Consider the following 14,343-nt stretch of genomic DNA (forward strand, 5'->3'; position numbering starts at 1 on the left):
AATCTCTGAGGAGGGGACAAGGTGATAGTTTGGAGACCTGCTGGATAAAGGTTTGAATCTACTGTTAGAGCCCAATCTGTGTTTTAGGATCTCCTGGCTTGGAGAACGGGAGCAGTTAGCTAGAACACTGTGTTCCCCTCTTTCATTTCTGTCCCTCCCCTTTTCTCCTCCCTAAACTGCCATCTGGGTCTGAGTCATTTTTCCATGGTTCAGCCCTGACAGATTTGGGATAGGGAAATGTACAAATGATCAGGGATCACTATGTGCCAAAGGGCAGAAGGTGGGGCTCATGGTGTTGGAGGAGAAGGGACCAGTAGTTTAAAGGAAAAAGGGCTGAAAATTGGGAGGGAAGGAATAAGAGGGAAGACTATTTAAGCATTAAAATCTAAGGCTTAGAGCTTGAATTAGTACTAGGGCTATGCCCTACAAAAGAATATGGGAGGAGAATATTGGATAACACCCTATCACCTTTGCTAAGCCCTCATCACCAGGCTGACCCTACTTGTACAGTTAGGTGGATCAGTGGATAGAGCACTGGAGCTGGATTTAGGATCACCTGAGTTCAAATTTGGACTCCAGCACCTATTTGCTGTGTGATCCTGGGCAAGTCACTTAACCTCTGTCTCAATATCTTCATTTATAAAATGGTGACAATGATAGTGTCCAAGTTTACAGAGCTGTTGTAAGTATCGAATGAAGTAACATTTGTAAAGCATTTAGTATGGTGCCAGGCACACAGTAGGTGCTTAATAAATGCTTATTTCTTTTCTTTCTTCCCCCACCCTACTCCAGGGTCAAATGCAGAAGTCACTGGGTGAAGGTCCCTGGGACCTTTGGATTCTCCTAGTGCTAAAGACCTGTAGGGAACTATATGACTTGGGGAGTCTTATTGCAGCAGGATGGCTGGCATCATAGGATCAGGGTTCTAAGTCAGAGCAGCAAGGTCGGGGGACTGGTGGCCTGCATGAGCGGAAGCTCCTCTTCTCATAATAAACTCTTATTCCTTTGCAAAACAGGAAGGAGGGGAGAATAGTATTTGCACTATATACCTCAGGACTGTGGGAAGGAAAGTGATTTACAAATCACAAGTAAAACTCTATACAAATGTGAGTTTAATGTAATATGCCTTCTAGCATTCAGAGGCCAACTGAAGTTTCAGAGAACAGCATGATCAGGAAGGACTCTGGGTATGTGGGTTCCTAGAAAAGGACTGCTCAGTTTCTCAAGTGACCACAAATATCCTTGCAGTTCATAGGTCACCCTCAGGAAGCATTTAGTCTAACCCATCCATCTGGCAGATAAGAAAACCAAGGTCCAGAGTGGTGACAACTATTTCACACAGATAGTTAGGGCACTGAACTTATTCTAGTCTTAGCTCTGACACTTTTAGCTCCGTGTGAAATGATCTTCTGATTGGAGACATTATAATGTCTTTGGGAGTCGCCAATCAGAGACTGCATGGTTTTTTGGTTAAATTGTAAGCAGAAGCAGGGCCCTGAACATCACAGATGCTCAACAAATATGTTTGGTGAATGAAAATGGATGAATGAGTAAATAGTGTGGAGACAAAGAGTAATTTTTTACCTCATTTGTAAAGAGTGTGAAATTTAAAAAAATCTTATTCTGCTATTACTAGGAGAGAAATTCAAGTTGACTGAAGTGACTAGCCCTAACTGCCCATTGTGACCAAGCACAGTATAGAATTGGTGACAACTTCCTGAGTTTCTTGGGCAAACCATCAGAAAACATTCCCATGGAGAAAAGTGTGTGTTTTCCTTCAATTGGAGAGTCATCAGTGTCTCTGACTTTCTTCTAATTCTGTTTCTTTCTTTTTCATTATTTCAACATGTTTAAAATTCTGTTTATCACTAAGACACTGGGATATGGGAACAGACAATTACGTCTATGCCAATAAATAATAGGAAATGATGAAGGACTTACTACAAGGAATATTTACTTCAATTATTCAAGGATTTGTGATTGCACTGATATAGGAAACTTCCTTCACCAGCCCTGGTCACCACTGGTCCATAACTCAGGTCTACTAGTTATTTGAGAATTTCTGTGGCCAAAAAATTCATTACCCTGGTGGTGAATTTATTAGAATTATAATAGCATATTATTTGAATGCTGGATGTCTTATGCAAGCATGCGCTCTTGAAGGGTTTGCCAGGAAAGTGCAAAGCCTAGAAGGTCCTACCCCATATACTCCAAGTGTGGGTCTGATCATTAGAAGGAATATCGGATAAAAAAAATTCTAGAATCTTTGGCTTGTAGAGGACACATAGAATTCATCGTTTTCTCTCCTGCCTCAAAGAAAGACTCAAGTGAATTTTTCCTGTTCAGAAAGGAAGCTCTCTTAGCTTTAAAGATACAAGGAAAGAGACTGTATTTTCTATTAGGGATCCATTCTCACAGCTGCACAAGGGTATGTAGAATAGAGGGGAGAAGATAACTAAATGATAGAAAAGACTTTTGAGAGTCCCTTGGACAGCAAGCGGATCAAATCAGTCAATACTTAAATTAATTCAGAGTATTCACTGGAAGGTCAAATACTAAAGCTGAAGCTTAAATACTTTGGCCACATAATGAGAACATAGGACTTATTGGAAAAGACCTTGATGTTGAGAAAGATTAAAGGCAAAAGGAAAAGGGGATGGCAGAGGATAAGAAGGTAGTGTTATGGAAACAAGGAACACAAGTTTGGACAGACTTTGGGAAATAGTGGAGGACAGAAGGGCCTGGTGAGCTGTGGTCCATGGGGTCACAAAGAGTTGGACACAATTGAAAGACTGACCAACAAGTCAAGTTAACTTCATCTTATCCAGATTCCCTTTTTGCTTTCATTTACAGATTTCTTGATCACCTTCTCCTCAATCCACTCAATACCTGGCTTCAGGTATTTGCACTCCGATCCCTGTTCCCCTTCAGTTCCCTGGTTCCTAGTTCTTCAATATGTTTAACTCCTATGACCCCTGTCATGAATCCATCTCAACAATACTTAGATCTTATATATCCCAACTCTCAAATTAATTTGCCCTAAGCGTAAGAATGACTAGGAGAGGACAGGAAGCAGTAAGGAGAAAAGATTTAGGTGTCTCTGTGGAAGAAAGGAGAGATGAGGAGCCTTTTAAAAGCTGGGAAGGGAGCAGTACCAAAATAGGAAGTCTAGGTAGCAACCTATCAGAGAATAAGCTATAATGGGGATAGAGGATGGAGCTGTGATAGCATTGATAGAAGGAACTCCCTGTACTAATCTAGGTTGGTACCCTCTCTGCAACTTAAAAAGCTATTCATCATCACTGACTGACTAGCTCCACAAGGTCCAGTTCCTGCCTTCCTTACCCCATTGAGACCATACCAATCATACACAGGGAGAAGAAGCTACATATACAAATAACATCCTCCTTCTCCCCTTCCCATTTTATGGATGTCTCCAATTACCTTTCTTTCCAGCAAATACATAGCCCAGAACTTGGTGGAGAGGTTCCACAGGGCTCTAAATAACCACAGCAAGGTGGAGGGCCAAATCCCCATTCCTGTTAAAGTGTAAAGAATCTAACAACAAAGATGGTCCCCTGTTTTCCCTTCTAAGTCATGCTCTTGAAAGGGCCATAGCCTTACCCTGTGGTGATGTCGTCATCCTCTGTCATGGTCTTGCCCATGAGGTCACTGTCACTCATATAGCCAGATTTGAGGTCAACCTCATCAGAATCCAAAGACTCAACTAGCTCAAGGCGGGAGATGTGGCTGAGTTTGCTGGGACTTCGCATAGGCATAGTGTGAGAGTAGTGGGCTCGCTCGCCATGCATGTACCAGGCTGGAGGGCCCTCGGAGCGGCAGCTCCCACCCACTGAAGGTGCATCACCCGCCTGCAGGCGGGGGCTGGATTGTCCGTAGCGCCAAGAGAGTGGGGAAGAGCGGTTGGAGAGGCTGGACACACTGCGGGGGTTGGCATCATCGCTGTCATAGCAGGTCATCTCCAGGGAGCTATGGAGCAAGAATAAGGCGAGCTCTTAAGAATCAAAGAATTTCAGAGCTGGAAGAGATGTCTTTTAGTAGATCACAGAATTAGTAATAATAATAATAGCTAATATTTATATAGCCCTATGTGCCAGGCACTGTGCTAAGTGCTTTACAATGACTATCTCATTTGATTCTCACAACAACCCTAAGAGGTCGGTGCTAGAATTAGCCCCATTTTACAGAAGAGGAAACTAAGGCTCAGGTCACACAGCTAGTAAGTGTCTGAGGCTAGATTTGAACTCAAGTCTTCCTGACCCCAGGTCCAATGTTCTATCCACTGTGCCTATCTAGATTATAGACCTAGAGATGGAAAGAACTTTTAGTCAATTCATTCTTTATTTTACAGATGAAGAGAAGTTAAGTGACATGTCTAGGGTCACACAGAGCAACCCGGGTCTTCTGATTCCACAACACTCTTTCCTTTGTGCCATATTCCAACTCCTTCATTTTGCAGAGGAGGAAACTGAGACCTGGGGAGGATAAGGGATTTGTCCAAGGTCACACAGAGATAATTGTTTATGGCAGCACCAAGCCTAGAATCCAGGTACCCCATGCCCAGTCCCCAACTCTTCTCACTGTATCTTACTGCCTCCCAGCACTGTGTCATGACCAGTAGCTGCCCCTCTTCTCTGCCACCTTACCATCCTCTTCTCCCACCTGCCATGCCCTCTTATCTCCTGTCTACCCATCTCAAAGTGACCCATTGTCATGTTTCGAGTGCCATTCTCCAAGTGTGCAACTGACATTGGTCTTTCCTCCTCTGGGGCCACTGCCAGAAGAGTCAATACTGTTTGGCCACTTGGGTGCTATTCTACTTAGCCCTTTGTCATATACCACTTACAGTGCTCTTCAGTTATTATATATGTGACAAACTTGTCTCCTTAAGGATTAGAAACTCTGAGTGCAAGACTTTGTCTTACACTCCTGTTGTCTCCATCAACCTGGCAGCCGACAAGTGTTTATCAAGCACTTATCATGTGCCAGCTATAGGGCAGAGTATTGGCCATACCCAGTCATAAAGGAAATAGGCCCTGTCCTCAGAGAGATGATATTCTACTGAGGGAGGGAAACAACATGTACTCACTTACGTAGATACATAATAAATACAAGGCAATTGTGGGGAGGAGGCACTAGTAGCTGAGGAGATCAGGAAAGGCCTAATGATAGAACGCAGTGTTTGAGCTGGGCTTTGAAAGAAACTTGGGATTCTAAGAGCACCTAGATGGTGTAGTGGATAGAGTGCTGGGCCTGGAATCAAAAAGACTCATCTTCCTGGGTTCAAATCTGGCCTCAGACACTTCCTAGCTATGTCACCCTGGGCAAGTCACGTCACCCTGTTTGCCTCAGTTTCCTCATCTCCTAAAATGAGCTGGAGTAGGAAATGGCAAGCTACTTCAGTATCTTTGCTAAGAAACCCCATAAGGGGCCACAAAGAGTCAGAAACAACTGAAAAATGACTCAACAACCACCAAAGAGATTCTAAGATGCGGCTGTGAGGAAAGGAGCACATTCTGGATATGGGGGAATAACCTGTGTAAAAGCACAGAGATAAAATGTCAGAACACCTGGATTTTACCTTTGATTATTTGTGCTAAACCTCCCCAGATCTGAAATGAGGGGGTTAGACCAGATGGCCTCCAAGATTCCTTTCAGTCTTAGTTCTATGATCCTGTGATTCTATATTGTCTGTGAGGAGCTTAGTACAATGCTGGGCTCCCAGAGTGTACTCAATAAAGACCTAGCCAACTGAATTATGGAGACGTGACATGGGTGGCATGGCTGAATTTCTCTACCCAGCAGTTCATATTGTTCTTCACCAACTACTGAAACCCTGGTGTTAGGATGAAAAGATAACCCTGGAAGGCTCTGAAAGTCCAGAAGAATTGGGGCTGAGTCTCTTATATCAGTTTGCATCATAATAGAACTCTATGGTCAGACAGGGTATTGGATACCGAGAGTTTCCTGAGTTATTCTTTTCTTGTCCTGATCGTGTCCGACAAGCTGATGCTGACCAAGCCTCTTCCGAAATTACTTTCCTCTCTTTATTCTCCAGACATAATAAAGTCTGGGAAAACTGCTGAAAGTGAGGGCCCCAATGTCCTAGGGAGAACCATCTTTTGACTTAGGAAGAGTCTTTATTGCAGAAGTCACTGGACTTTATGAGGACATACCCCACCCCCAATTCCACACTAGCCTCCAGTTCCTGTCGCAGAGTAGGGGGGTGGAGAATAGGCTTGGCACAAGATGGGATGGAAAGTTTCACTTCCCCATGGCCAGTCTTCCTCAGCTCCAGGCAATTGTCTCCCCTTTCCCTTCCCCAAACAAGACCTTTCCCCTCCTTCCCCCAATGCAGTCTCAGATAGAAACATCACTGCTGGTAGAAATAGTAGAAGCGGAACTGGACCTTAATGGATGCAAAGGTTTCTGAAAAGGAATTGAATCTACATCAAACCTGTAAATCTTGAACCTCCTGCTCCCCATGACCTAGCCTTGGAGCACACTGTGGTCTGGTGGAAAAAGACCTTTGGTGGGACACAGAAAGACAACACTTAAGACCTCGGGCAAGTTGGGCCAATTCACTCCCCTCCCAAGTTATCTCTTTAATAACCTAGGGATACTTAAATCTACTTGCTAACCCCTTATGTTGGAATTGAAATGGGCTAGTTGGCTGGATATGCTTTGAAAAGTGAAAGGGTTACAGAAATCCAGGAAGACTAGGGATGCACCAGGGATTCACTGCTACAATGAACCCCCTCTATCAATGCAGGTTGGTGCCTTCTCTTTAACTTACAATCTTAGAGAGTTACTTAGAGCATTGAGAAGTTAAGTGACTAGTTCAGGGTCTTATAACTATATGTGTCAAAGGCAGGTCTTGAACTCAGGTTTTCCTGGCTCTGAGGTTAACTCTTTCCCTCATACCACTTTGCTTCTCTGTCATGTGATATATAATAATTATAAAAGTAAAAATATCTGATCAAAATGTTGGGGTGGAAACCAGCTTGGGGACACAGTGAAGGGAAGAAGAAGTTTTGGACTGATTACATTTCTTTAAAAACCAGAGATCTAGAACTTTCCCCCAGAGGGGACAGTCCTCTAGCTCTCCATGTGGGTTTTAGAGCGATTCTCCTGAACATTGCCCCATTCCCGAAGACAATAAACAGCCATAGCCTTGGTCACAGCTGTCCCACATCTGGCAAGTTAGAGTCAGTCCAGTCAAGGAAATGGAGGCTGCTCTGCTCCTCTAGGGATGAGTCATTTTGGGTGTGACCCCTTCATCAGCTAAGCTCTTTCTGTTTGCCCTGGGATGAAACTGGCTGGTGATCCAGGGCCTGAGGGACTGTCCCAGCTCTTTCCCAAGCTTGATAGGTGTGGAGACTAATTGGGGTCTCTAGGAGACAAGAGGATAGACTCTGCTCTGAATTGGACCAATCTAATGGGTACTAGGGTTGCTAGTGTTATGTTTAGTGACCTAGACTCCACTGCCCAGTTGGGTTTTCCAGGCTTGCTTGGTACTCCTATGTGTACTAGTGGGATCAGGAGGAACATACCAGAGAGGCCTGAATTCTGATTAGGGGGAGGCCCACAGGGCCCTCTTGTGCATCCCCATCAGCAATTTTCTTTCCTTCTCAGATTGATTTCTCCATCATTTCCCTTCCTTTAAAAAAGCTGAAGGTTTGGCTTGGCACAGGCACAGTCACTCACCCAGGAGGGAAGACTTGGAAAACATGCTCAAGGATCCATCTTCTAACTTCATTTTTTTTCAATTAATAAAAATTTATTTTCTCTTCTACCCCACCCCAGTGGAAAAGAAGAAAAAAGGAAAGAAAAACAAAACCTCTGAACCAAATATATAGTCAAGCAAAACAAAGGTCCATATTGGGATCTCCAAAACTTATGTCTCACTGCATCTTGTGTCCATCACCTCCCTGTCAGGAGATGGGTAGCATACTTCACCATCTGATCTCAATGACTCAACAGAAAACATTGAAAAAAGACTCTCAGGTTTGAGGATGGGATTTAAGCATCTGGGCTGAGGTTTGGAATTAGGACTCAGTGCTTAGGTCTGAGGGCTAAGTGATGGAATGCCTCAAATTGGGGGGTGAGGTGACGTAAATTTCTTAGGATGTGTAGACTAAATACTTAGTGCTTGGAGGATTGTAATATAGTCCTACCATAGGTTTGGAAGCATGGGTTTAAAGAAATATCCTCCTCATCACTGCCATCTCCTCAGCTTTTCCAACTTTGCTCTCAGTTTTCCATCCCCAGGAGATAGGGGAGGAACTCACTTCTAATTCAACTGAGGGTGTGACTTGTCCCTCACCCAGCTTTCTCCCTCACACCCCACAATTTCCCAATCCTGGCTGCCTCCTATACTCATTACCCCTAGAGCCCAGTCTGGCCCCCACTGCCCCCCACAGAGCTGACAGCATGAGCTCATCTGGGCAGCCAGCAGAGTCAGGGAAGGGAAACATTGAGTCAGGGCAGAGACTGTGGCCAGCAGGCTGCTGGGGGAGAGGTACTGAGGGAAGAAGAGGTCTCTGGGCTCAGCCAGGGGCTTGGAGTTCCTCTGCATTTGGGGTGGGGGATGGAGTGGGCAGGCACAAGCAGGAAATGATGCCAGTGTGAAGCTGTGCTAAGGAGAGCAAGAAGACCCTCCCTGATGTCCACTGGTAGTGCTGGTCCAAGAGCTGAATACAGGAGGATGGTGAAGGACATGTTAGCTAGAAGGGCAGGGCCTTAGTGAGGGAGCTAAAGGTGAAAGGGCATCTGACCACTTGGAGGCAAGGAGAAACAGCAACGGGACCATCTGGGGCACCAATGAGTGGGACATATACCTGTACCTGGGAGAGAGTTGGAGAGACATGGAGGAGGAGGCAGATGTGGAAGAGAACAAGGGAAATCCCCACAACCCAAAGCTTACCTGTGAGTTACTTGGGAACCTCTCAGGCTAGACATAGTCTCCTCCAGGTTCTGTCGAAGGTCCAAAACATTTTGAACTGTCCTCTTTCTCTGGGACTCTGGGTCTGCAGAGGGTGAGAGGGAAGAGACGGGATGAGTCTGGAGATTGACCACAGGGGACACCTCAGTTATGGGCAGCCCTCCGCCCAGTAGGACAACAGCTAGTATAAGCAAGGCAGGATGGGATGCCAGTGGGATGCCAGATCAATGGGGAAAATCTGCAGGTGAAAGTGGAGATGCCTCCCCTCAGACCTGGGATATGTGTATGTGTGTGTGTGTATATGTGTGTGTGTGTGTGTGTGTGTGTGTGTGTGTGTGTGTGTGTGTGTGTGTGTGTAAAAAGATCTTCTGTCCCTCAGAGCTCCCATCCCTCCCCCATATTCATAGTGAGAGCACCTGGTTGTTGTTCTCAGGGGCAATTTTTCCTACAAACAAGGACCCCTGCCAACATTTGTGGCAATTAAAATTAACCTCACCAACTATCCCTCCCTCCATCTCTGAGTCTCAGATAGTCTGATGGGGGCACATTCTGGAGCCTCAGCTGGCTGGAAGGGAGAAGCCAGTCCCGATGGGGGACCTGGGAGGGAGATCAGATGGGGTTCTTCCATCTGCTAATTAGGATTTGAAAAAGTTTCTGACTAACCTGATAGCACCACAGCAGAACCCAGCAGGTCTGATAGCCCTAGCTTCCCTTAGGGGATGGCAGTAGTGTTGGTTTAGAAGGGCCAGGAGGTAATTCAGGAATTGAGAGGGTGCCTGTGGAATGGGTGCTGGGACCAAGGGTATTGGACCAAGGCCAGGGACAATCAGCATAATATTTTTTTGGGAGGTGCCCTTGATGATGCTGAAATACAGATTTGACTACTGCCGAATTCTTTGGCAAGAAAAGCCTACCTTAGGTCATCTAATCTACCTTTTTATCTCTAGGTTGGGTGACATCCGTGACCTAGCTGGACTCTAGAAGGAGGAAAACCTTTTGTGACAAACAAGTCAGCAGATCCTTCCTCTCTTTGGTTTTATAGTGTGACAAAAGCAGTAGCCCAAGAGAGGAGATTTGACAGCTCAAAAGGATTTTACCTAAGGATCTCAAAGCACTTAGTGGAAGCAAATTTATGATGTCTCCCTGGAATCTAGGAGGTCAATGCTTTCATGAATGGCTTCAAAGAGAAGAATTCAGGAGGTCTGATATGCCAGGAAATCTCCCCCTACCTTCTTCCCTTATTTCTCCTTCCCTCCTCTCAGCCCACCACACACTCAGCTGGAGTGTTGGGTTATTTCAGCTGGAAAAGGGAAAACTTTGGAATCCTTTTGAGGGTTAGTTTTTTACCCCCCTTTGCCAAGACTGAAACCTGGGATCTGGCAAGAGACTGTTTCAACTGTCTCGCCAGCTGAAGGGCGGGCTGGGTGGGGATGGGCAGGGAGCCAGGTCCTGGCAGCAACCACTCCCTCTCCCAAGGTCTCCAGGGCACCTTTCCTACAATTCATCTCCACACCCAAACCTGCTCCACCTTCCTTTCTTCCACTTAGGCTAGTACCTTAATATTCTCTCAGTCTTACTTTACTGATCTATAAAATAATGGGCTGAAATACATGATCTCTAAGTTACGTTTTGCATTAAATCCCATTATCTTATATATTTCTTCATCAACCAGCATTAGATATCCCAGATAAAAATCTTCAGATCACCCAGCTTGTAAGCAAGAAAAAATATGAGACAATAATGGAATCCTTTGCCAACTGCCTGAGGTCCTCACGTTCTAGTACGATTGTTATCGGGGCATTTGGTTGTGCGGTACATGCCAATGACGCAATGGGTCCAAGACCATGGTCACTGTGCCACAGAAATGTCTTTAAAGGCTGTAGACGGTTAGGAAGTGGGGAAGTGGGGGGGGATGATAAGTGTGTTTGGGAAGGGGGTAGGTTTGTCAGGTCCTACCGGGTAAGAGTCAGGTCAGGAAGAGAAGGGTTTTTAATAATACAGCAAACAAACCATATTTGTACTGACTTTGATTACATTATACCAGAGTCTCCAATCAATATTTCCCAGGTGGGAAGAAAAGGTCAGATTTGACAGGAAGAGGTCAGAGAGTTCAGAGATGGGCCTGTGCAAATATCTCAGCACCATTTTTGGCATTTATCAAAGCACCTGAAGTCATCCTCAGCCCTTTTGGTCTCTTTTCATGACTCCCAATTGTCAGTGTGGAGCTTGCAGGGCAGGATGGAGGAAGGAAGCCCTTTGATCTAAGAAAGGTAGAGGATCTAAGAAAGGAGAGGAAGCTTGTGTGAGTTGTTCAGTATACAGACCCAGGGATCTTTAGTCTTAGAATACAAATGACCCACAAAGAAAGCTATTCAGTCCCAGATGACTCCAATTCAATAACAGAACCCTGGGATCCCACTCAGAATTTCTCTCTTCTGTTGAAGATAGCATCCCACCTCCCCCAAAGAATCCCAAATTGACAGCAGAGAGGATATGACTATTTTATTTGTTAGGAAGATATCATAAAGGAAGGAAAGGGGAGAAAATTAACCTTCACCCTTTAACTGGATAAACTTAAGGAAGGTTACTTGGAACTATCTCTGAGCTCCAGGGTTTAGTAAGACCCCATGCCTTGCACACATTAATTAGGTGCTTAAATTTTTTGATGAATTGAATTTGGACCTTGAAGTCAATCTCTCTGCCTTTGTTTGCTCATCTGTAAAACGAAAGGAAGAAGGCTAAATGATCTTACATTCTTTTCAGTCCTAAATCTGTGATCCTAACCTTCAGCTTGAGAGACATGGGATAGAAGGTGTTCTTGGAGTCAGGAAAACCTGGAGATTGAATTTGTCATTGATATGTCTTAGCTTTGTGAACCTGGGGCAAGCCAGTTAACTTTTCGGGTCTTCAGGTTATTCTCCAAGATTCTAAGTTACATTAGTATGGGGGGGCAGAGGAAGAAGAAGAGATTTTCCACAATGAGGGTTCCTAACACTGATACAATTACAGGTCCAGATTGTTCTGGAATCTGCCAGATTTGTTCTACCCCACTCCAACCCCATTCCCAAACAAAACAAAACAAAACAAAACAACAACGTTAACTTTAGAGCTGTCCTCAGAGGTCCAGCAGTGATATCTCCAAAGAAATAAGAGAATATAATGTGAAGAAGGGTCCTTCTCTATCTCCTCAAGAATTTCCCACTTGTTTTTCCTGATTCTCACCCAGGAACTTAATTCCTTAATACACTTTATTTTAGCACCTGGGATGATGCCCACCCTCTTCCCTCATCTAATTCTATCAGTATTAGGAAGTGCTGCTTTCAAACTGTCACACAGATATAGATTCTGAGCAAAGAGACTCCAGGTGAGGAAAGCCTTTCACTCTAGGATCTGGTCTCTCCTCCCAGGACATGGCCATAGTTGAGAGATGCTGAAATCTGGGACTTCTGCAGACCTATTTTTGGTGGGCCTCCCAGAAGCGACATCTGGTGGTCAGGTTGGAGACGACAATCAGTCTTTCACCTGGAGAGAAAGTTGGATTTGGTCCATGGGAACTCTTGGACAAGAGCTTTGCTCCTGGAGGATGATGGGGAGGGGTCATTGTGGGTGGTTAAGAAGATTCAGGTTATATTCCTGAGAATACAGCATGGAAATAACCCTTTGTTCTGCCTCACCTGACCATCAGACCTGCTGAGGTCTATGGGAAGGAAGGAAGGAAGGAAGCTCAGTTTGGAAGAGCTGGGGTGGACCTGTCCTCCCCCTTCATTCTGGGGCACCCAAAATGGTTTTAGGGTTGGGGCTGGAGGAGTACACAACTTCCCTCTGTTGATTAAGTCCTCTCAGAACTCAGCACAACCATGGGAGGTGAGGCTGGAGGCAGGCCTGGCCCAACAAAGGGTGTGTAAAACAATTTTCCTTTCTAGACAGCTCCAAGGGGCTTTGACTGAGGTCTGTAAGAGGCCTTCCCATAGCTCCCTCCATTTTCCCTAGCTGCTGCTGGAGGCTTCTCCCTGCACAGATGGAGCAACAGCTTTGGGGAACTGGAGGGGTGGGTGTGCTAATTCAGGGTCTCTAAGGCATAAAAGGCTCCCCCAACCTACATGTCACCATGGCAACTCACCCTAGCTTCATGTAAACAACTGCACATACCCAGCATGCAACAGGGCATCTGCATTGTAGGGTGGTGGTTCCATTTACGTACCGATGATTCCTAAACCAGCACTGGGTAAATTTCTGTTTGACCCACAGTCCTTAGAATGATGACACGTATACATGTTTTCCCTTTCGCACACACATGCACATGTGTGTGTAGAATATACAAGAATAAATTTGAAGCACATAATTGCAATTATAGATACTGCTGGACTTGGGACATATGTACTGGTAAATGTTAAAACACATACACAGCCACTGTCTGCCTATGAAGGCTGTTCCCACAAAGGGGAAAGTGCCTGAGTATATTATATATATATATATATAACCCACCTATCAAGTGGTCAAGGGGAGGGGAGACAGTCAAAGGATAAGAGATGAAGATAGTGATACCAAGGGAGGCAAGATGATTTAGACTGCCAGATGTAGCAGAAGAGAAGGCTGAAGAGGGGATTCTATAATACTTAGACCTTATAAGTTAGTAGCAGAGGCTGAATCTGTGCTCATAGAATCATAGGAGTTGAGAGTCAAAAACCAACCTCAGCAGTCACCTAGTCCAACCCATATCTGAAAAAGAATCCCCACTATATACCCAAGAAGCAATCATTCAGCCTCTACTCAAAGACCTCCATGAAAGGGAAACACTCACTTCTTGAAGGTTAGTGAACTTTTGTTGACATCATGCCTGATTTGGCCTCTCTGTGACTTTCCTCCATTGCTCTTGCTTTGGTCTTCTGGGACCAAACATAACACACTGAATGCCTCCTGCACATGACAGCTCTTCGGTTTCTTGAAGACATTCCTCATACCCACCTTGAGTCCTCTTTTCTCCAGGTTAAACATTCTCATTCCCCTTAATTGGTCATTACTGGAGCCAATAGAGATTCCTACTGAAGTTAAGGTGTTTGAATGTTGCCTTCTTTTCCCACACCTGTCTACTGCCATACTCCTTCCACCCTCAAATCCAAGAGACTGTATTGGTCTACTGTTTCAGCATAAACCTAACCAAGCTTCTGTTTTGGCCCTTCCTAAATTGCTTAGCCTTCACCTGCCCAGAAAATTGCTGTGATGGGACAAGGTCTTGAGACTGTAGGGGAGCCTGGCATGTGATTTTCAGAAGGCAGATATCTGGAGTTTAGAGATGCAGAGAGGAAGGGAGTCAGCCCTATGATGGGGTCCCTGGGATTTGCCTCCTTGTTTCTTGCATTTCTCCTGTTTGTGACCTG

At 45.0% G+C, this 14,343-nt stretch overlaps 1 protein-coding gene across 6 annotated transcripts in view; it reads right to left on the bottom strand.

The window, feature by feature from the left end:
- NAV1 (neuron navigator 1) overlaps positions 1 to 14,343 on the bottom strand; it is a 343,043-nt gene that overhangs the window by 99,001 nt on the left and 229,699 nt on the right. For all 6 annotated transcript variants that reach the window (XM_072648221.1, XM_072648220.1, XM_072648219.1 and 3 more), the window contains 2 exons: positions 8,948 to 9,050; positions 3,625 to 3,990 (listed from right to left, as the gene is read on the bottom strand). In XM_072648221.1, the coding sequence (XP_072504322.1) occupies positions 3,625 to 3,990; positions 8,948 to 9,050 (469 nt within the window). The remainder of the gene's footprint in view (positions 1 to 3,624; positions 3,991 to 8,947; positions 9,051 to 14,343) is intronic.

The sequence above is a fragment of the Notamacropus eugenii genome, chromosome 2 (assembly GCF_028372415.1).
Source record: "Notamacropus eugenii isolate mMacEug1 chromosome 2, mMacEug1.pri_v2, whole genome shotgun sequence".
Classification (NCBI taxonomy): domain Eukaryota; kingdom Metazoa; phylum Chordata; class Mammalia; order Diprotodontia; family Macropodidae; genus Notamacropus; species Notamacropus eugenii.